The sequence below is a fragment of the Phyllobates terribilis genome, unplaced genomic scaffold (assembly GCF_046119375.1).
Source record: "Phyllobates terribilis strain yellow unplaced genomic scaffold, ASM4611937v1 Scaffold_4__5_contigs__length_816908805, whole genome shotgun sequence".
Taxonomy (NCBI): domain Eukaryota; kingdom Metazoa; phylum Chordata; class Amphibia; order Anura; family Dendrobatidae; genus Phyllobates; species Phyllobates terribilis.
In genome coordinates, this window is record NW_027362764.1 from 401,495,966 (window position 1) to 401,519,776 (window position 23,811).

Here is a 23,811-nt window from a genome sequence, read left to right on the forward strand (position 1 = left end):
CTTGGGCAGGCATTCATAGGAGGTTTACAATGACAGACATTGGGGTCTTCTGCAGACCCCCAGCTGTCATGACAACCCATAGGAACCCCGCAATCACATGACAGGGGGCCAAAGGGCATGTCTTTTGACATGCTTGCAGTTCATGCAAGTTAAATGTCGCTGTCAGAGATTGACAGCGGCATTTAACATGTTAACAGCTGCAGGTGGATCGCGGATCCACCCGCGGCTGTTAGAGACACATGAAAGCTGATCAGATCAGTTGTGAAGTGCAGGGAAAGATGTAGGCTCAGTGCCGAAGCCCGCATCAAATGGAGGGAGACGACCTTGAACGTACCTATACATCCAAGCTCGTAAAAGGGTTTAATGGGGCCCTTTAACAAATTTGATATGATTCATTACTATTCTACAGTACACTGAGCCTGTGTAGTCCCTGTGTCAGTGCCTGTAACATTACTGACTGCAGGAGAGTCTCAGGAATGTTAGGAAAGAAGCTGTGTGCAGCAATTTATCCATCTTAAGACTGTATAGTAGTCTCAGGATGGTGCTTTGTATGTGAAGTGGGCAGGCACTTAATGTGGAAGTGTTTGAGCTATGGGACACATATATCACTGCCTCTTGGGAAATGTAGTGTAGACACACAAGGATATGGATCAATTCTCACCATTCCATTGTTATTCCTTATTCACAAGATTTCTTTCTCATGTGCAAAAAAAAACCTAACTGATTTTTATCATTGTGCTGCATCAGATTTTCATCCTATTTTGGTCCATTTTTACAATCAGTGTCATCAATATTCCATGTATGAAAAATAAGCTAATGGAGGTTTCATAGTTTCACAGTTTTTAAGATTAAAGGTCTACATATTGTAAGTCCATGGAGTCCAACATACACCCTTAGGCCTCCTTCACATGTCCGTGTTTCCAGTATGTGTGGCATCTGTTTTTTTCATGGATACCACATGTACCCACCATGACCTATGCTGCTATGCACATGTCTGTTTTTTTCCGGCAGCACGGATGACAAGGACCAATACAAGTCTATGGGTTTGTGAAAAATACGTACAGCACAAGGATGGCATCGGTGTACCATCCGCATGATGTACGTGTGCTGTATGTGTTTAACATTGCAAAGTACAGAAGAAAATTTGTAATTGATTTCTTTCTTAAAGAGGACCGGTTAGCCGGATTTTCCTGCCCTATTATTGCTGTAATACTGATTAAAATGATACCTACGGTGAAGGAATCAGTTTTGTGGTTCTTGTGTAATGAGTGTTTAAAGTTTTGCTGCAATCGTGTCTTTGTGCATTGGTGCTGGCTATGGGGCGGGATTATGGACATTCTCTTTTCTTGGTGCTCTGGCCCCTCCGTCTGCCTCCTTTTGCAATGACAGGTCACTGATCCATCAGTGACCTGCCTCCTATTATATGTTGACTGACGCGCCCCCTGGGGCCCTGGGGTACTCGGTAGCTGGGCCGGTCGATTCTATTGGGATAGTCATGGTGGCAGTGACCCGGTCCGTGGCCCAGGGCGGTTAATAAAGAAAGTGGAATAAAGATTTGTGACGCCACCCGTGGTATGCGGCTATAGATGGCCGCCGCTGCTGTGCAGATCCACCGGGGCTGTTGGTGACGCAGCAAAGATGGTTCAGCTCTCCACGGGTAGAGCTAAGCCCCAGGGCAGTATATAGGACTTGATGAGGTAGATGTTGTTGGTGTAGTGCAAGGCAGGTGGCGCAGCAATTAGTCAAGGACACAGTGGGGTGCAGTCTTCAAGTATTTACTCACAGTTATCAAGATACTCCAGGTTACAACCGCCGAATTATAATCGCCCGCGTCGTCCTGTGTCCTCCGGGGAAGCGATCCAGCCAACTCTCAGATAACTTAGGTGCACTTGAATGGGACCCCTTTCTTGTGTACCTTTCCAGGTCGTCTCTCTCTACTCTGGCTCTCACCCTCCTGCCCTGCGCCTCACACACAATGTCCCGAGTCAGTGGCCATGGTCCTTGTCTGTCCTTTTTGTCCTATGTGACCATCTTTTCAGTGAATGTGTGTGGACTTTTGGCTATGGCACATGAAGATACCGCAACCTCCGGTTTGCTAGCTGAGCCTTAAAGTACTCCACTAGTCTGGGACCGGTGCCTTACTGTGGCCTTGATCCCTCCACGGTCAGCGTGAACTCGGGCGCACGGGTGGCATCCTAGGATCCCTTCTATCTCTGGAGCCCCTCTCACTGCTCCGGTGTTCTCTCCTCACTCTCCTCCTGGGCCCCTTTGACTGGGCCCCTTCGCCATCTGGACCTTACTCCACAAGGTCCTTCCTCCTGAACTCACTCCTCAGAACTCCTTCTAGATGTTTCCACCCTGCTTTTATACTCTTTCTTCAGTGCTCCCCTAAACTACTTCCTCCACCCACCTCCTCTACTTAGTTCCACCCTCCTGACAGGGACCAGGCCTGTGCTCTCCCTTAGGCTGTGTGCCCACTATGCGTTTTCCAAACGTTTATGCTGCGGAATTTCCGCAGCATAAATGCTTGGGAAACGCTTGGTAATCCGCCCCCCCATGTTCCCCAATGACAAGCCGCAATGTCAATGCCCATGCTGCGGATTTTTCCGCAGCATTTATGCTGCGCTCAAAAATCGGCAGCATGTCCATTAATTTTGCGGATACGCAGCATAATCGCCGCCATTGACTTGCATTGAAACGCATAATATCCGTGTCAGTACATTTGTACACATGGATATTATGCGTTTCTATGTGTGGATGGTACCCAAGTCTGGAGGAGAGGAGACTCTCATCCAGACCTGGGTACCATAGAAACTGTAAAAAAAAATAATTTAAAATAAAAAATAAAGTTTATACTCACCTTCCGGTGTTCTCCCGGTGTTTTGTCTGCTCTGTCCGGTCTCTTGCAATGCTCGCGCTGTTGTGAAGGACCTGCAATGATGTCACTGAGTCATGTGACCCATTGTTAGAACCTTGCTCTTAGGTTTTTTTTCCTTTGCTGGTCACATGACCTTGTTGGCCTATTTAATCCTGCTCCGCCCTTCTGGCTTTGCTGGACTTCATTGTATATCTACTTTCTAGCTAGCCTGTGCTCTGTGTCTTGCTCTGTTAGTTTGCTTGGTCTACTGACCTCTATGTTCTATATATTTTGTTTGTTCGTCTGTCTGCTACTATTTCTGTTAGGAGGTGTCCCATATTCCTCCCAGTCCTTAGTACTTGTAGGGATTCCTTCCCCACATCTATAGGTCTCCGTACAGACTAGCTTAGGACTTTAGCAGGTCTGATCGCAGGATCAGGTCCCCTGTTACATCGTAGGGATTAAGCTGAGTTCTATCGTAGGGACAGATCTCCTCTCTTTCCTTAGCTTTGGTAGCAGAACATAACAGTAAGTCCAGCCAGCAAATTCTCTAAGGAAAGATTTTTCTGTTCCATCATGGTGTCGGTTCAGGATTTGGTTCATCGCCTGCAGGGACTCTCTCTGGAGGTGGCCGAGCTCCGTCAGCACGTGAGTAACTGTCCTGGAGCACATTTCTTGGAGCCTAAGGTATGTTTGCCGGATTTATTTTTTGGTGAACACCGAGAATTTTTTTCATTCAAAAATGCTTGCTTATTGTATTTTCGTTTGAGACCTAAGTCCTCTGGGGATGAATCCCAGCGCGTAGGGTTCATAATGTAACTTTTGCGCAAAGAGCCTCAGGAGTGGGCCTTTTCTTTGCAACCTAGTGATACATGCTTCAGATCAGTGGATAGTTTTTTTTCTGCTTTGGGACTATTATATGATGATCCTGACCGTGTCGCATCAGCTGAGACTGAGTTGAGACGTTTAAAACAAGGATCAGGTAATGTGGAAAAATATTGTACTCATTTCCGTCGTTGGTCTACTCAAACAGGGTGGAATGATTCTGCTCTGAAAAGTCTATTTCTTGCTGGGCTCAGTGAAAGGGTTAAAGACCTGCTAATTGCTTATCCTACACCTGAAGATTTGCAACAGGCTATGCAATTAGCTATACGGGTGGATAGAAGACTGCGTGCAAGGGTTAATGAGAGCAAATCCTCTGCTATGTCAGTTTCTGGTTATGAGAATGTGTGTACTAACAGTGGTGAACCGATGGAGATTGGATCGGTGGCACCTCGCTCTCAAGAAAAAGACCGTTGATTTTTTGAAGGCTTGTGTTTCTATTGCGGAAAATCTGGTCATTTGATTAAAGGCTGTGAGCTTCGTATGAAGAAAGAAAAAAAAATGGTCAGTCATGCCCGTATTGCCTGTTTAAATTCCAAGGGTGTATTTTTAGCTGCTTCCACGATTGCTCAGGAAAAATTAATGGAATTTCGGGTGTTTGTCGATTGTGGGTCTACTCTGAATGTTATTGATGGGGGATTCGTGGAAAGACTCAATTTAAAACCTAAACCTTTATCATCCCCCATTGCTGTGGTTTCTGTGGATGGTTCCCCTTTGAAGAATATTACTCTCAAGGTCTGTGAATTTCCTCTCACTATTAATGGTGTTCACCATGAGAAATTGGATTTGGTAGTGTTGAATAACTTGCCTTCTCCAGTAATATTGGGATTGCCCTGGTTAAAATTTCACAATCCTGTACTGGATTGGTCTACCAGTGAAATTAAATCCTGGAGCCATAAATGTTATGACAAGTGTTGTAATGGGCGTATTGCAGCTTTGGATAGGGGAGAATTGCCTGTTCCTATTCAGGATTTTTGGAGAGTTTTTTCTGAGAAGGAATCGCAGGTTTTGCCTCCCCATAGAGCCTATGATTGTTCTATTGAATTTGTCCCTGGAGCGACTCTTCCTAAAAGTCGTTTATTTAACCTTACTATTCCAGAGAGGAAGGCTTTGGAGGAATACATACAGACAAGTTTGGCCGCCGGTCACATTAGGCCCTCTAAGTCTCCTGTGGCGGTTGGATTTTTTTTTGTAAAAAAAAAGGACGGCGGTTTACGTCCTTGTCTGGATTTTCGTGAGATTAACAAAATTACTGTACGCGATCCTTACCCACTACCATTGATTCCTGATCTGTTTAACCAGTTAATGGGGGCCAAGTGGTTCTCTAAAATTGACCTTAAGGGGGCATACAATCTGTTGCGCATGAAGGAGGGTGACGAATGGAAGACTGCTTTTAACACTCCTGTGGGTCATTTTGAGAATCTGGTTATGCCTTTTGGTCTTACTAATGCTCCTGCATTTTTTCAGAATCTGATTAATGACATCCTTAGACCTTTGATCGGTAAAAATGTGGTTGTGTATTTGGATGACATTTTGATTTATTCGCCGGATCTGGAGTCTCATTGGCGGAGCGTGCGTGAGGTATTACAGTTATTAATGGACAATTCGCTTTTTGCTAAGCTGGAGAAATGTGAGTTCGCTGTACAGAGAATTAGTTTTTTGGGCTACATTATCTCCAGCAAAGGTTTTGAGATGGATCCGGTTAAGGTTCAGGCTGTGCAGGAATGGCCTAGGCCTATTGGTTTGAAATCGATACAGAGGTTTTTGGGTTTCGCCAATTACTATAGAAAATTCATAAAAATTTTTTCTAGTATTGTCAAACCTCTGACTGATCTCACCAGGAAAGGTGCTGATGCGGTTCAGTGGTCTTCTGAGGCCATTGAAGCTTTTGTGTATCTCAAGGAGAGGTTCACCTCTGCTCCCATCCTTATGCAGCCTGATGTTACTAGGCCGTTTTTGGTTGAAGTTGATGCTTCCTCTGTGGGGGTTGGCGCAGTGTTGTCTCGGGATGGCGGGGATGGATTGCATCCCTGTGCCTTTTTTTCAAAAAAATTTTCGGAGACTGAACTGAATTGCGATGTTGGTAATCGGGAATTATTGGCTATTAAACTCGCATTTGAACACTGGCGCCACTTCTTGGAAGGTGTGGAATTTCCCGTTCAGGTTCTTACGGATCATAAAAATCTGATATATCTTGATGCTGCCAAGCGCCTGAATGCCCGTCAGGCTAGGTGGGCACTGTTTTTCTCGCGGTTTAATTTCTCCGTTACTTACATCCCTGGTACTAAGAATGTTAAGGCGGATGCCTTGTCTCGCAGTTTTTCTCCCATAGTCGGTGCTGAGAAAGAGGAGAACATTTTACAAGAAGGTGTTGTGATAGCTGCTTTGGACTCCGTTTTGGAAAATGAGATTCTTAAAGCACAGGAGAATGCCCCTTCTAACACTCCTCATGGGAGGTTGTTTGTGCCTGGGACCTTTAGGAGAGATTTGTTTGTTGAGTGTCACGAATCTCGGTTGGCAGGTCATCCCGGAATCTCTGAGACCAAGAGACTGGTGGGTCGCAGTTTTTGGTGGCCTGGATGGCAGAAGGAAGTCATTAAGTGGGTGCGTCAATGTACTATATGTGCTAGATCTAAGTCCTCACATACTCCTGCTGCGGGGTTGCTTTGTCCTTTGGAGGTTCCCAGTGCTCCTTGGACACATTTGGCTATGGACTTTATAACTGACCTTCCCCCCTCTGAGGGTTTTACTGTCATCTGGGTGGTCGTGGACCGTTTTAGCAAGATGTGTCACTTGGTTCCCTTCGTCAAACTGCCCTGCGCTAAAACTCTCGCTAAGGCCTTTGTCAAGGAAACTGTCAGACTTCATGGCGTTCCTACTGACATTGTTTCTGATAGGGGTCCTCAGTTCGTGGCTCGTTTTTGGCGTGCCTTTTGTGATAGGTTGGGAATTCATTTGTCGTTCTCGTCCGGATATCATCCTGAATCTAATGGCCAGACAGAAAGGAAAAACCAGGATGTTGAGCAGTTCTTGCGTTGTTTTGTGGCAGACAATCAAGAGGGGTGGTCTGAGTTTCTGCCACTTGCTGAATTTGCTCTGAACAATCATACATCTTCTTCTGCTGGTTGTTCGCCTTTTTTTTGTTGTTCTGGGAGACATCCGTCTTTTGGGTCGTTCTCCAAGTTGGGATCTGCCGTGCCTGAGGAGGAGAATTTTTCCGGTGATTTGGAGAGAGTTTGGACGGATGTGCGTGGTAATCTTCAGGAGGCCAACAGAAAATCTAAAGGCTACTTTGATAGGAAACGACAGGAGGTTTTGTTCGCTGATGTTGACATGGTTTGGTTGTCCTCTAGGAATCTGCGGTTGAGGATTCCTTCAAAGAAATTGGGTCCCAAGTTTGTAGGGCCCTTTAAGGTGCTTCAGGTTGTCAACCAATCTGCTGTTAGGTTGGAGGTTCCTACCTCCTGGAGAATTAATCCGGTATTTCATGTCTCTCTGTTGAAAAAAGCTGTTGTATCGGATTGTGACGCCTCTGCCTCTGTTCCTCCGGTGGTGGAGGACGGGGAATATGAAATTTCTCGCATCCTTAACTCTAGACGGTATAGAGGTAGTTTGCAGTATCTTGTGGCCTGGAAAGGTTTCGGTCCCGAGGATAACTCTTGGGTGAGGTCGGATGATGTTTCCGCGTCCAGACTTATCAGAGCGTTTCACAGGAGATTTCCTGATAAGCCTGGTCCTAGGGGATCCGGAGGATCCTCTTAGAAGGGGGGGTACTGTTAGAACCTTGCTCTTAGGTTTTTTTTTCTTTGCTGGTCACATGACCTTGTTGGCCTATTTAATCCTGCTCCGCCCTTCTGGCTTTGCTGGACTTCATTGTATATCTACTTTCTAGCTAGCCTGTGCTCTGTGTCTTGCTCTGTTAGTTTGCTTGGTCTACTGACCTCTATGTTCTATGTATTTTGTTTGTTCGTCTGTCTGCTACTATTTCTGTTAGGAGGTGTCCCATATTCCTCCCAGTCCTTAGTACTTGTAGGGATTCCTTCCCCACATCTATAGGTCTCCGTACAGACTAGCTTAGGACTTTAGCAGGACGCAGCGGAGATAACACCGGGAGGACACCGGAAGGTAAGTATAAACTTTATTTTTTTATTTTTTACCATTCTTATTCTTTTTTTTTAACTAACTTGGTCACACTACTATAAATCCATGCCAGTTGCATGGATTTATATAGTGTGAACAAGTTGTCAAGCTAAATCGCTTGGAAAAGCGCTTGATAACCCGCATGCAGAAATGCATGCAAAGACGCTTGACAAACACTTCTACCTGGCAGGAAAAACGCATGTAAAAAACACATGCGTTTTTCCTGCCAGGGCGTAAAAAATATGCAGCATTTCTGCATCGTGGGCACATAGCCTTAGGAGCTATCTGGACCTTCCCTTATGAAGTTGTGTAGTGTTGGATGTGAGTGGTTGGGTCGCGGGTAGTGCTCCCTCCTTATGCAGTACCTCTGTGGCAACTGGACCCGCAGGGGCGCCACATTGACCATACAAGAATATGGTCTGTTCATATCACATCTCCTAGGCAGGGTAAGCAAAAGAGTATACAGACATTACAGTAGGGGATTACAGCTGATTTTTTCTGTGAGATAAAACATTTCACTGCCTGTTTCTAAACAATGTTTTACTTCAAAGAAAGAATGATTTGTGATCCCCTGCTGTAATGTCTGTATACTCTCTTTTTCTTAGTCCCGTGCCCAGGAGATGTGATATGATCAGACCATGTTCCTGCACGGTCAGACACAGCCAGTACACAGTACACAGCAAGGGGCACATTTATAAGATTATCTCAGCACAGGAACATTTTATTAAACACATCCAACTGTGGAAGTTATTATCATTCCAAGATCTATTGATTAAAATCAACTTTTGTTAGTGGGAAAACCTCTTTAAGTGCTGTGTAGAGATTGTGTGTGCTCTGGTGATACATATAACACAATCTAAGAGCCTAGGCCCCTGCTATTTGGCAATGTCATTACAAAAAGGATATGTAACACGCCATTTCCAAATACATTAAGAGGCTGATAGAGTAGCAGTAAATAAATCCAAAAATGATCAGCATAATAAAAATATTAAATACACATACTTTAAAGTACTGTATATATATATTCAGTTGTATATAATACCCTTCCTTGTTTCCCATTTTCTCTCCCTTCCCTACATTACTTCTCTTGCTTCTTATTATATTCCAGTAATATTTAATCGTACTATTTGTATTTCAGGGGATCAGCATAATGCTGATGAGAAACTCACCGATGAAGCAAAATATCCAACAAACTATCAAACTGCTAGAGGGGATCTGAGTAACAACTGGAGAGCCAAAGGTAGATAAAATATCTGCATCAGTTAAACCCTTTCCACATCTATATCACGACTGGGCCATAAGATTGTCTTACACATACACTCTCCTGTAATAAATGTAATGTTTGGCATTGAAGAAAGTCTTTTGCTAAGGCCACGGCCCCACTATCAGTATTCGGTCAGTATTTTTTCTCAGGAGTGGGAGCCAAAACCAGGTGAGGAACAATCAGAGAAAAGGTTTAATAGAAACAAGTCACCAATTCTGCATTTATCACCCACTCCTGGTTTTGGCACCCACTCCTGAGAAAAAATACTGACTAAATACTGACCAAATACTGATAGTGGGGACGTGGCCTTAAAAGCATTTTTGGAATAATGATTTTTTTTTTTTAATTCTGACAGCAGGGTTTGAAAGTCTTATTTTTGTATCTTTTATATGGAACCAGGCAGAAGCATATACCCCCTAGGATGTAATAGGAGCACTTTACCTGCCTCCCATTACAATTTTATAATGATCCCTGTGTTATTCGTAAATGCTACATGCGCAATTAAAAATCATGTTAAATCTTCCCTGCTCTCCCTGCCTTTGAGTTATGGATTAGTCAGGCAATGCTGTCGACCTTGGCTACATTATGCTGAGATCACATCAACAGGCCAAGGGTCATTAATTTTAGTCTAAAGACTGAAATTGATTGAGAATTGAAAAAAGTGTATTAATGGGGTTGTGAAGTTCTGGATAGCCCCTTCTTAAATGCTCTTATTACTCACTTCTCGGACCGCTGCTGTTCCAGGGATGTCAGCTTTATCTCTCCTGCCGCAGCCGTTACAATTTTGTCTCGCAGAACCGGGAAGTCTGCAGCTCATATGACATAACAATGTCTCTTGACCACCTGGAGACACAGTGCTGACATTGCTGGAATGGAGCCGGTCTGTGGCACTTTAGCATGTAAGAAAGAGTTGTCCAGAAGTCAACAACCCCTTTAAATATACTATCTTTTTAAATTCTTAATCAATTGCAAGATTTTGCAAACATTAATGCCCACTGGGCTATCCTTTGATAATAACTTTAAGGACAAGTAGCAAGAAAAAGTATTGTGAACCATTTGCAAGCATCTACATTTCTACATTGATTGTTAAACTAATAATAAATAGTTGTATTATTCGTATCTTTTAGTAAGCATATAAATATTCACTGTGCAGGGAAAATAAATGTGACCATGTATGTTAATAACTTTTTGAAGAATTACAGTATTGGCAATAGTTTATTGTTTGTTTTTTTATTAAAGAGAAGAGATTTGAAGTAAAGACCCCTAAACAATTTAAACTAAATTTGGCCAAACCTACTAACTTTAGAGTCATTGGCAAACGGACTAATGTGTATGGGGCTAGGTGATTTGAAGTACAGAAGGGTCTAACGAATCCTTTTGTTCTCAGAGATAATTTATTGCCACAGGAGTCTGGCAGTGGTGTTCTCTCATAGAGAAACCAGGAAAGAAGTGAGAAAGAATAAGGATAACAGCTAAAGACCTACTAAACAGTTTCTAATATTAGAAAAACACTTAACAAGAATGGTATCCATGGAAGAACACCAGAAAAAAAAACACTGCAGCCTGTTTCAAGTTTGCTTGAGATCACGTGTCACATCTCCACCAGGACCTGCTCATGCAACATCTGCTTCTGTCGCCAGGCGCTGTCATATTCAATCTGCGGGTGGCGCTGGTGATAGAAGAAGCAGAAGCTCTGGCACTGGGTCTTTCCAGCCACTTAGATTTGTGGGCTAGCGACTAGGGTTGAGCGAGTATGTTCTGTCCGAGTACGCTCGGGCCGAGCTCCGAGTATTTACAGCTGCTCGGTGATATGGTTGAATCGCTTCCGTGTGCATGATTTGCAACTGTTTGGCAGCTTTATTACATGTGAGGAATGTATAAGAAATAGACATTCCTCACATGTAATAAAACTGTCAAACAGTTGCAAATCATGCACACGGGAGCGATTCAAACACATCACCGAACAGCTGTAAATACTCGGAGCTCGGCCCGAGCATACTCGGCAAAAGGGTTAATAGAACATACTCACTCAACACTAGTAGGGACCTGTAGTGCCATCCAGTCTGGCAGTATGGGTGTGTGTGCTGTCCAGCAGGAGTTATCAGCTCCCTGCTCCAGCCAATTGGAGGGCACCACTCCCTACTTTAGCTTCTAGCTTACTTCTGGAAGCTGCCAGATATAGTCTTGTGCTTCTCTGGTTCAGATATGCCTGTTAGTTCCTTTTTGTTTCATTGCTCCTTGTTTGGACCTCGGCTTATTTTTTCTGACTATTTTTACGGATCCTTTATGCGAATTCTCGGCTTTGACCCTACTTACCAACCATTCCTGCACACCTCCGGACAGCAGCCCTTCCACAGGTAGAAATCCGCCGGACCCCGTTGTAAGTCCAGATCCCTGTATAGGGGTTAAAGTGTGTTGGGGTCTACCTGGAATCTGCCAGTAGTAGTGGCTGGTGCTGACTCGCCCCCTGGGCCGCGGGGCACTCGAGACCGGGCCTCTGTACGATGCTGGGGGTAGTAGTGGTGGCAGCCCGGTCCCGTGGCTCAGGGTGGTCAGACCAAATGGTGGTCTATCAATCAGCGCTTTAAATGTCCGACTACGCCACCCGTGGATTGCGGTCAGGGATAACCGCCGCTGCAGGGCAGGCCACTGGGGCTGGTGTTGGTGTGCAGCACAGAGGTAGAATAACTCCCCACGGGAGGAGTGTCGCCCCAGGGTAGTGTAGGTGGATATTGGGGGTGATAGTTCCATCTGCGACAGTCAGAATGCAGAGTCCGCTTAAACAGTTCAGGGTCTTTATTATAACAGATGGTAATGACCCAACAACAGTACCGGCTAGAAGGGGGCCTGGATGTCTGAGAACACTCGGGAAGCCCCTCTGGTCAGGGTGAGGGTGTAGGCCTACCGTGCTCTCTAAGCTCTTTCTGACTATTTACCCCTTTAGTGGTAAAATAGCCCACGTCCCTGAGCGTGCCATGTACTCTCACCCGTATGGCTTGCAACTTGGGCTCCTTTTACCTCTGGCCTCTCTTGGCTTTGCTGATCCCTTCTGTTGTGGCGGAGTCTCCGGGCTTTTTAGGCCAAAGGACATGAAATCCCTCGCAGATTGGTTCTCTGCTGCTGGACTTAGAGTCTTTACAGCCTCGGACCCCAGTGTCCAGTAGATTATTCTCCCTTTCTGCCAGGACAGGCTCTCGGTGCCGTACGTCCCTGGCTAGCAGTTCCTCCACTGCCTCACGACCTCCTCAGCTACAGGTGAACTGTCCCTCCTTCTCTGGGACTAGTCTCACTCCTGAGCTAGGTCGTCCAGTTCTCCCTAACCCTGCGCCCAGTTCCAGCTTTTATAGGGCCAGCCTGCTCCCCCTACTGGACTGGGACAGGAGGTGCTGTATGCTAATTGTCCCTAACCAGGGAACCTCCCTCCTGCTCTCAGACACAGCCTTTATTATTTGTGGCATCCAGGCTTGGGGTGACACATTCCCCCCTAGTAAAAGTTTAGTACTCCGGGACTAAGCCTTTTTGGCCAAAAACAACCGTGTAACATATGCACGACCATAAACACAACATTAATACATGGCAACAAACAAAACACAATTGAGTTCTTTAGGTCACAGTGTGGTCTGTAACCGGGTGTCCATATCACCAGCAAAAGGGAGCTTAAACCAGGTGGGGGGTCTGTCCTAGCCCCGAGTCCTTGACAGTCTTTATTTGTTCCTCGGTTAAGCTTCAAAAGGAGGCACTTTGTGCAATTATTTACAAGAAGTCCCGGTTACTCAAAGTTCATAACCTGTTAGTCCATTGGGTTAACTGAAAGAAACTGAAACACATAATCACTGGTCATGCAATTAACTTTTCAAACATTTCAACATTTGACAATTATTTATAAGGGTTATTTACAGTTCTTAATACACCCTATATTTTCCAGCGAGCGGGTATCTGCCCCCTAGTGCTCCGGGTTGACCTACGTAACCCACTGTCTGGTGGTGGTCTAACCTGGCTTTCCCCACTAGCATTTAGGGTACAGCTACTAGCTGGGTTTACAGGCAGTTCAGGCAGCTGTCTGTGGGTCTTTTGGCTTACCGCAGGCATGGCAGGCTCACTGTCAGCAGAGGGTTGACTCTCCTGGGCTGCTGGCATGGGTTCTTCTGCCTCTGGGGCTGCTTGTTCTTCTGATTCGTCCTGCTCTCCTGTAGGTTCTTGCTGGGTTGGTTGAAGGAAGTGGAGGATGGGTACCACTATTGCATCGTTTATCCGAGTCCAGGACCGAGGATCCTCTCCAAGAATTGTGCTGATCATTTATTCTTTGTCCTCTGGGGGTTCAAGGTCATCCTGATCTTCTCCTGCACTCTGTAGTTGCTCGGGGCACCTTTTTAGGTGGTCTCTGGAGACGGTGCTAGTGGTTTCTCCTCCATCCTTGGTAATTACGCATACCTTCGAGTTGTCATGGTTGGACGGCAGTACTGTGTACGGGTCTCTCTCCCACTGGTCATCTAGCTTGTGAAGCTTTCTCTTCCGCTTCAGGACTAGAGATGAGCGTTGTTCTACTCGAACTGTTCGCCAATCTCAAATTCGAGCTGTTTTGGGCGGTGTTCGAGCCGTTCGGCGAACACGAACAATTTGAGAAAAATTCGGCTGTTCGAGGTTATGTTCGATAACTGTTCGTGCACCAAAATCATAACTGGATTTTTTCTCAGTAATGATGAAAATTAATGTTAATACGCAGTTTGAGTGTACAGCGGGGTGGGGGGAGAGGCAGGGGATGGATCTCTGCAGGAACAATGAAGATCTCCATTTTTTTTTCTCTTTCCCGCATTTGCAGTGGGGAGGTGCAATCTGTCAGCCTATCAGCAGCGCACACACAGAGCGAAGTGCTTTTTTTCACACAAGCAAGGGCATGTGTCATTGGCAGTGTATGTCACATGTCCTTGCCCTATAAGACCAAGCCATTTTCCCCGTCGCCACCATTTTCTCACTGCTGCAGCTGCGTGTTAGACGGCACCCCTGTTGCTGTGTGCGCTATACCTTGTTAATTTCAAGCCAATTTTCGCACAAATCTACAGATAGCTTGGGAGTAGGGAATAGTTGTGATTGCAGTCCTTTTAAGGACTAGGTTACAGCATTTCCTACGACTTTTATCAGGCAGGTCTGTGCTCTTAAATAGATAGATTGTGGGAGTAAAGACTAATTGTAATTGGAATCCTTTTCAGGACTAGGTTACATCAGTTCCTATCAGTTTTTGCCAGGCAGGTCTGTGCCAGTGCTGTGCAAGTTTTTTTCACAGCATTTGGCTGAATCTAGCAAAGCTAATCCTTTTTGGCCTATTGCAGAGTGTGTTAGTCAGTGGAGTAGCCTATCTGTGTTGCAAGATATACCACCTGTGTATAGAATACCAATTTTTTTACTGCACCTAGTGAAGTAAAATCTTTTGGGCATAGCATCATTCTATTAGTCCATCTATACTGACCTCCAACAGGTTGCAAATTGAATATAATTTTTTTCTGCATCTAGCTCTGAAAAAATATTGGGCTTCTAGCTGTGTGTGGGACTTGTTCTATTAATCCATCTATACAGACCTCCATCAGGTTGCAAACTGAATATATTTTATTCTGCATCTACCTCTGAAAAAATATTGGGCTTCTAGCTGTGTGTGGGACTTGTTCTATTAATCCATCTATACAGACCTCCATCAGGTTGCAAACTGAATATATTTTTTTCTGCATCTACCTCTGAAAAAATATTGGGCTTCTAGCTGTGTGTGGGACTTGTTCTATTAATCCATCTATACAGACCTCCATCAGGTTGCAAACTGAATATATTTTTTTCTGCATCTACCTCTGAAAAAATATTGGGCTTCTAGCTGTGTGTGGGACTTGTTCTATTAATCCATCTATACAGACCTCCATCAGGTTGCAAACTGAATATATTTTTTTCTGCATCTACCTCTGAAAAAATATTGGGCTTCTAGCTGTGTGTGGGACTTGTTCTATTAATCCATCTATACAGACCTCCATCAGGTTGCAAACTGAATATATTTTTTTCTGCATCTACCTCTGAAAAAATATTGGGCTTCTAGCTGTGTGTGGGACTTGTTGTATTAGTCCATCTATACTGACCTCCATCAGGTTGCAAACTGAATATATGTTTTTCTGCATCTACCTCTGAAAAAATATTGGGCTTCTAGCTGTGTGTGGGACTTGTTGTATTAGTACATCTATACTGACCTCCATCAGGTTGCAAACTGAATATATTTTTTTCTGCATCTACCTCTGAAAAAATATTGGGCTTCTAGCTGTGTGTGGGACTTGTTCTATTAATCCATCTATACAGACCTCCATCAGGTTGCAAACTGAATATATTTTTTTCTGCATCTACCTCTGAAAAAATATTGGGCTTCTAGCTGTGTGTGGGACTTGTTCTATTAATCCATCTATACAGACCTCCATCAGGTTGCAAACTGAATATATTTTTTTCTGCATCTACCTCTGAAAAAATATTGGGCTTCTAGCTGTGTGTGGGACTTGTTGTATTAGTCCATCTATACTGACCTCCATCAGGTTGCAAACTGAATATATTTTTTTCTGCATCTACCTCTGAAAAAATATTGGGCTTCTAGCTGTGTGTGGGACTTGTTGTATTAGTCCATCTATACTGACCTCCATCAGGTTGCAAATTGAATATATTTTTTTCTGCATCTACCTCTGAAAAAATATTGGGCTTTTAGCTGTGTGTGGGACTTGTTCTATTAATCCATCTATACAGACCTCCATCAGGTTGCAAACTGAATATATTTTTTTCTGCATCTAGCTCTGAAAAAATATTGGGCTTCTAGCTGTGTGTGGGACTTGTTCTATTAATCCATCTATACAGACCTCCATCAGGTTGCAAACTGAATATATTTTTTTCTGCATCTACCTCTGAAAAAATATTGGGCTTCTAACTGTGTGTGGGACTTGTTCTATTAATCCATCTATACAGACCTCCATCAGGTTGCAAACTGAATATATTTTTTTCTGCATCTACCTCTGAAAAAATATTGGGCTTCTAGCTGTGTGTGGGACTTGTTCTATTAATCCATCTATACAGACCTCCATCAGGTTGCAAACTGAATATATTTTTTTCTGCATCTAACTCTGAAAAAATATTGGGCTTCTAGCTGTGTGTGGGACTTGTTCTATTAATCCATCTATACAGACCTCCATCAGGTTGCAAACTGAATATATTTTTTTCTGCATCTACCTCTGAAAAAATATTGGGCTTCTAGCTGTGTGTGGGACTTGTTCTATTAATCCATCTATACAGACCTCCATCAGGTTGCAAACTGAATATATTTTTTTCTGCATCTACCTCTGAAAAAATATTGGGCTTCTAGCTGTGTGTGGGACTTGTTGTATTAGTCCATCTATACTGACCTCCATCAGGTTGCAAACTGAATATATTTTTTTCTGCATCTACCTCTGAAAAAATATTGGGCTTCTAGCTGTGTGTGGGACTTGTTCTATTAATCCATCTATACAGACCTCCATCAGGTTGCAAACTGAATATATTTTTTTCTGCATCTACCTCTGAAAAAATATTGGGCTTCTAGCTGTGTGTGGGACTAGTTCTATTAATCCATCTATACAGACCTCCATCAGGTTGCAAACTGAATATATTTTTTTCTGCATCTACCTCTGAAAAAATATTGGGCTTCTAGCTGTGTGTGGGACTTGTTGTATTAGTCCATCTATACTGACCTCCATCAGGTTGCAAACTGAATATATTTTTTTCTGCATCTACCTCTGAAAAAATATTGGGCTTCTAGCTGTGTGTGGGACTTGTTCTATTAATCCATCTATACAGACCTCCATCAGGTTGCAAACTGAATATATTTTTTTCTGCATCTAGCTCTGACAAAATATTGGGCTTCTAGCTGTGTGTGGGACTTGTTCTATTAATCCATCTATACAGACCTCCATCAGGTTGCAAACTGAATATATTTTTTTCTGCATCTACCTCTGAAAAAATATTGGGCTTCTAGCTGTGTGTGGGACTTGTTCTATTAATCCATCTATACAGACCTCCATCAGGTTGCAAACTGAATATATTTTTTTCTGCATCTACCTCTGAAAAAATATTGGGCTTCTAGCTGTGTGTGGGACTTGTTCTATTAATCCATCTATACAGACCTCCATCAGGTTGCAAACTGAATATATTTTTTTCTGCATCTACCTCTGAAAAAATATTGGGCTTCTAGCTGTGTGTGGGACTTTTTCTATTAATCCATCTATACAGACCTCCATCAGGTTGCAAACTGAATATATTTTTTTCTGCATCTACCTCTGAAAAAATATTGGGCTTCTAGCTGTGTGTGGGACTTGTTCTATTAATCCATCTATACAGACCTCCATCAGGTTGCAAACTGAATATATTTTTTTCTGCATCTACCTCTGAAAAAATATTGGGCTTCTAGCTGTGTGTGGGACTTGTTGTATTAGTCCATCTATACTGACCTCCATCAGGTTGCAAACTGAATATATTTTTTTCTGCATCTACCTCTGAAAAAATATTGGGCTTCTAGCTGTGTGTGGGACTTGTTCTATTAATCCATCTATACAGACCTCCATCAGGTTGCAAATTGAATATAATTTTTTTCTGCATCTAACCCAGCCAATAGTTTTGGCCTAATACCACAGTTTGGCCACTCAGCTCTGCTCGGTTCCCATCCATTGTTTTTTTGTGCAAACAACTCCAGAGTTGTGAATTAGTTAACCACCAAAATGAGTGGAAAAAGGCCTGCTGCTGGTGGAAAGGGGAATAGGCGTGTTGGGAAGGGGAAAAAAGGTTGTGTCCGTGGGGTAGGTGTTAAAGCAACAGTAACATCTGCAGAAGAAAGACCATCTTCCAGCCAAACTAAAATGTCTACTTCTTTTAGCGGACAATGTGATAAGATCCCTTTCTTACGGCCACGCCAATCGCTACAAATTCCAGATGAGTCACAAAAACAGCAGGTGCTTCAACGGATATCAAGTGCTCCTTTAAGTGGGCTCTCCTCCACATCAACTTCAACATCACAAATACTCCAGTCCTCAAAGGTGTCACCCAAATCGCACTTGCTTCCTCACAGCTCCCAAATCTCCAGCTGCCCGTCTGAGTATGAGGTAGAACAGATGGTTGAGTCTGCAGAGCTGTTTACTCATACTATAACCTGGGAATCAGAGGTCGACTCCAGCGCTTCTGTGAATCCAGACGAGGAAATGATCTGCACTGATGCCCAGAATCTTTATGAGTCGGATCCAGGACCAGACGCAGAAGGTTCTGACCATAATGTAGACCCTCATTCCCAAACTGTAACTCCTGTTGGTGGAGACAATGAGGAAGACGATGATAAGACTCAAATACCTGATTGGAGCGACAACTTTAGTTTTTTGTCAGGGCAGGAACAGGTTGGCTCTGAGGACGACGGGTGTGATAACGCACAGGGTGATGATGATGAGGTTGGAGATCCCACTTACTGTCAACCCACAGTCAGCCAAGAGATGAGGTCAGCAGAAGAGGTGGAGGAAGATGCTAGTGACGACGAGGTCAGGTTGCGCCTTCCTGGACAGAGACGTAGTACTGGAAGCACGTCAACAACTGCATCCTCAAACACAACTCTGACTCTCACCACAAGTCGTGGTGGCTCTTCAGGTCGCATGGGTGCTAAGCCTTGCATAGCCTGGGCATTTTTTCAGATCGATAAAGATGACCCAACTCGTGTTATCTGTAACATTTGTCAGCAAAAGCTAAGTAGAGGCCAAAAAATACATAGTTTGGGTACTTCATGCATGAACCGGCACATGGACATGAAGCATAAGTTGCAGTGGGAAGCTCAGTGTGCTACAATGCGGCCTAGCCGGCCGGGCCAACCACCGTCTGCCATATCTTGTGCATCCGCGGCCTCTTCATCCTCTGTGACTGGGGGGACAGCAGTCACACCTGTTTTGGGGCGCAGACCTGCCACCTCTTTACCCGCAACAGCCAGCGTGATTGGCAGGTCATCATTTTCTTTGGAGGTGGTAACACCAGCTGGTGTTGAGCGCTGTCCGACATCGATAGCACCACCTTTGGATCAAGGCAACCTAACATGTCCACCTGCATCTTCCTCACAGACCGGCAGTTTTCCGGGGACACCCTTATCAACCCCGTCTAAGCACAATAGCCAGCCCTCGGTCCCTCAGATGTGGACAAGTAAAAGACCATTTCCTCCTAGCCATGAGAAAGCTAAGAGGTTGAATTTCACCATCTGCAAGCTCTTGGCTACAGAAATGCTGCCTTTCCGCCTGGTGGACACAGAGGATTTTTGAAACCTTATGTCCGTCGCAGTGCCCCAGTACCAGATGCCCAGTCGGCACTACTTCTCAAAGAAAGGTGTGCCTGCGCTACACCAGCATGTCGCACACAACATCACCGCTTCTTTGAGAAACTCTGTGTGTGACAGGGTGCATTTCACCACAGACACTTGGACGAGTAGGCATGGACAGGGGCGTTACATGTCGCTGACTGGGCACTGGGTAACTATGGTGACAGCAGGACAAGGGGCTGCTGTCCAAGTCTTGCCGTCCCCACGAGTTGTGCGTCAATCCTCTTTATGTCAAAGTTCCTCCACTGCTTCTGCCTCCTCAACCTCCTCTCGGTCTTCCACCTGCACCCAAAGCCTGTCTGGTCATGCCACAAGCTTTCTAACTGCGCAGAAGGGATCCTGCACACCTCCTTACTATGCTGGCAGTAGGGCTCAACGTCATCAGGCGGTTTTTACATTGAAATGTCTGGGAAATGTGAGTCACACAGCTGAGGAGTTGTGGTCAGCTCTGGAGAACCAATTTCATGAATGGTTGTCTCCACTGGACCTGAAACCAGGGAAGGCCGCGTGCGACAATGCTGCAAACCTGGGTGCGGCCCTTCGCCGGGGCAATGTCACACACGTGCCTTGTATGGCTCACGTGTTGAACCTGGTTGTCCAGCAATTTTTAGCCCACTATCCCAGACTAGATGGCCTTCTGCAGAGGGCACGGTCGCTGTGTGCTCACTTCCGCCGTTCGCATCCCGCAGCTCAGCGACTTACATCTCTACAGAAGTCGTTGGGCCTGCCACTTCACCGGCTAAAATGCGATGTGCCTACCCGGTGGAATTCAACTCTGCACATGTTGCAGCGACTGTGGCAGCACCGACAAGCCCTGGTGCAATACATTCTGACATATAGCCTGGGCCAACGAGATTCAGAGGTGGGGAAAATCACGCTGGAGGAGTGGTCTCAGATCAGGGACCTATGCACCCTTCTGCACAGTTTTGAAATGGCGACGAAGATGTTTAGTGCTGACGATGCCATTATCAGCATGACTATTCCGGTGATTTACATGCTGGAGCACATGTTAAACAGAATTCGGAGTCAGGTGGTGGCACAAGAGGAGGTGGAGGAAGTAGAGGAGGAGGAGTTGTATGCGGAAGGGCTAACATCTGCAAGGTCCAGACGGTCGGCAGCACCAAGGCGGCAGGCATGTGAGGGTGGGTGAGATGGTTTTACCAGGGCGCATGGTAGCAGCCAAACTAGTGAGGAAGGTGCAGGAGCCCAGGAAGAAGTGGAGGACGAACTGATGGAAGACTCATCAGATGAGGGAGACCTTGATCACATTTCTGTTGTGCGAGGTTGGGGGGAGAGGACAGAGGAAGGAAGCATGATTGTTACCTCGCCACCAACACAACAGGGACTTGGTGCTCCTGGATGCGCAACACACATGAGTGCCTTCTTGCTGCACTACCTGCAACATGACCCTCGAATTGTGAGAATTAGAAATAATCCTGACTACTGGGTTGCCACACTGTTAGATCCCCGGTACAAAAGTAAATTTGCAGAAATTATTCCTGCCATAGAAAGGGATGCACGTATGCAGGAGTATCAGCAGAGACTGTTGCAGAATCTTACATGTGCTTTTCCACAAAATACCAGTGGTGCACGTAGTGAATCTCACAGTTCCAACTTGCCAACCGTGGGACCGTCAAGTGTTCAGCACTCAAACCGTAACAGAACCACAGTATCTGCTGGTAACATCAATTTTGCGGAATCATTTCACCACTTTTTTAGCCCATCCTTTGCAAGGCCACAGGAGACAAGAAGTCTGACACATAGTCAACGCCTAGAGACGATGGTACAGGAGTATCTCCAAGTAAACATTGAAGCCACGACTGTGTCACTGGACCCTTGCTCTTTTTGGGCTTCCAATCTGGATAAATGGCCGGAGCTAGCCACTTACGCCTTGGAGATCTTGTCATGCCCCGCAGCCAGCGTTCTGTCTGAATGTGTGTTCAGCGCTGCTGGTGGTGTGCTGACAGATAAGCGCACGCGGCTCTCCACTGATAATGTAGACAGACTCACGTTCATAAAGATGAACAAATCATGGATCCGAAACGACTTTTCTACCCCTGTGTCATCCTGGGGAGAGTAAAAGCTTGATGATTGGTTAAAATCACCCTACCAACCGTTTTAAGCTTTCAAATTACTAATCATGTTTATCTGTATCTTGGCTGGAAAATAATTTGGGCTTTGTAGCAGTGTGCAGCACTGATCCTATTAGGCCATCTATACTAAAGCTTCACCAGATTTAAAATTAATAATAATTTTTAGCTGCATCTAGCCCGGAAAATAATTTTGGGGCTCCGAGATGCGCAAGACACATAAGTGCCTTCTTGCTGCACTACCTGCAGCATGACCCTCATATTGTCAGAATTCGAAGTAATCATGACTACTGGGTTGCCACACTCTTAGATCCCCCAAACTTTTCGATCAACCTTTTCATTTTAATAAAGACCAAAAAAATGGTCATTTTTGAAATTATAAGCATTAGCAGGTTGTTAGAAACTGAAATCAAACAGTTTTCAACTCAAAACTTTATTCTAGGTGATGTTACATTTTCACATAGGACCCCTTGTTCGAAAGGAGCTTCTGAACTCTCTCGTCCATTGAATTTGTCAGGTTTTGGATGGTTTCTGCTTCAATTGTTTTGCATGAGGACAGAATACCCTCCCAGAGCTGTTGCTTAGATGTGAACTGCCTCCCGCCATCATAGACACTCCTTTTAATGATGCTCCAAAGGTTCTGAATGGGGTAGAGGTCAGGGGAGCATGGGGGTCACACCATAAGTTTGTCCCCTTTTATGCCCATATCAGCCAGAGATGCAGATGTTTTATGTGCAGCATGAGATGGTGCATTATCATGCAGAAAAATGATCTTGCTGTGAAATACACGGTTCTTCTTCTTGAACCATGGCAGGAAGTGCTGTTTGAGAAAATCCACATACATTATGGAGTTCATCTTTAGCGCCTTCAGGGATCCTAAAGGGGCCGACAATCTCTCTCCCCATGATTCCAGCCCAAAACATTACTCCACCTCCTCCTTGTTGGCGCTGTAGCCGTGTTTGCGTGGGGTGTCCATCAACCAGCCATCCTCCACTCCATCCATCTGGACCATCGAGCGCTGCACGGCACTCATCCGTGAACAAAACAGTTTTGAAATCAGTCTTCATGTAATGTTTGGCCCACTGGAGCCGTTTCTGCTTGTGTGAAGTGGATAGAGGAGGTCGACAGGATGGCGTATGCACAGCTGCAAACCTCTGAAGGACCCTGCATCTTGTTGTTCGGGGGACGTTGGAGGCACAAGCAGCTTCAAAAACTTGTCTGCTGCTATGACAAGGCTTTTTTGCCGCTGCTCTTTCAACCTGACGTAATTCACTGTAGGAAAGAGTCCTCAATTTGCCCTTATCAGCACGCACACGTGTGTACTGTGAATCAGCTACATACTTCTTGATTGCCAAGACACTTCATCCTGATCATCGCACAATGTTGATTGTAGTCATGCCTTGACCTAAACACTCCGCAATTTGTTGCTTCTCAGCAGCCGACACATCCTTTTTCTTTCCCATTTTGGCAGAAAATGTAGGCTGCTTAATAATGTGAGACAGCCTTCTTAAGTAGTCTTGCCTTTCATTGGACACACCTGCCAAACTAATTAGCACAGGTGTCTGCAATTGCTTACAGTGATATAAAGAGCCCTGACACACATCACCATCAATGAGTTTAACTGACAAACAAACAAATTCTTCCCTTATCACTCCTAAACACTTTTTGCATAATAATTTGGAACGCAGTGTACATGTGCTTTTCCACAAAACACCAGTGGTTCACGTAGTGAATCTTACAGTTCTAACTTGCCAACCGTGGTCTGTATGGCGTTGTTCAATAAAGGGCCCAAAATTAAGATAACATAGATGGGAGAGGTCTCTATGAATAGGAATTCCTAAGTATTTGATACCCTGTGAGGGCCAGGCAAAGGGAAAGTTGGACTGGATGGAATCCTATATGGATTTGGGGAGGGAGACATCGAGGGCCTCAGACTTCGCTGCATTGATTTTAAAATTTGACCATGTAACAAAGTGATCTATTTCAGCCATAACAGCATGGATGGATATTTGTGATTGAGTGATATATACTAGGACATCATCAGCAAATAGAGAGCACTTGTACTCGGTGCCTCCCACCTCAATCCACCTAATATTGGGGTTATGGCGAATTGATGAGAGCAGGTGCTCCGTCACTAGGATGTATAAGAGAGGGGACAGAGGACATCCCTGCCTTGTCCCATTGGTGATTGTGAAAGGTG

General features: G+C 44.8%; 1 protein-coding gene across 8 annotated transcripts in view; it reads left to right on the plus strand.

Moving 5' to 3' along the window:
• Nucleotides 1-23,811, plus strand: part of LOC141265436 (NFX1-type zinc finger-containing protein 1-like) — a 249,779-nt gene that overhangs the window by 48,946 nt on the left and 177,022 nt on the right. For all 8 annotated transcript variants that reach the window (XM_073678517.1, XM_073678513.1, XM_073678515.1 and 5 more), the window contains one exon: nt 9,018-9,119. In XM_073678517.1, coding sequence (XP_073534618.1) covers nt 9,018-9,119 — 102 coding nt within the window. The remainder of the gene's footprint in view (nt 1-9,017; nt 9,120-23,811) is intronic.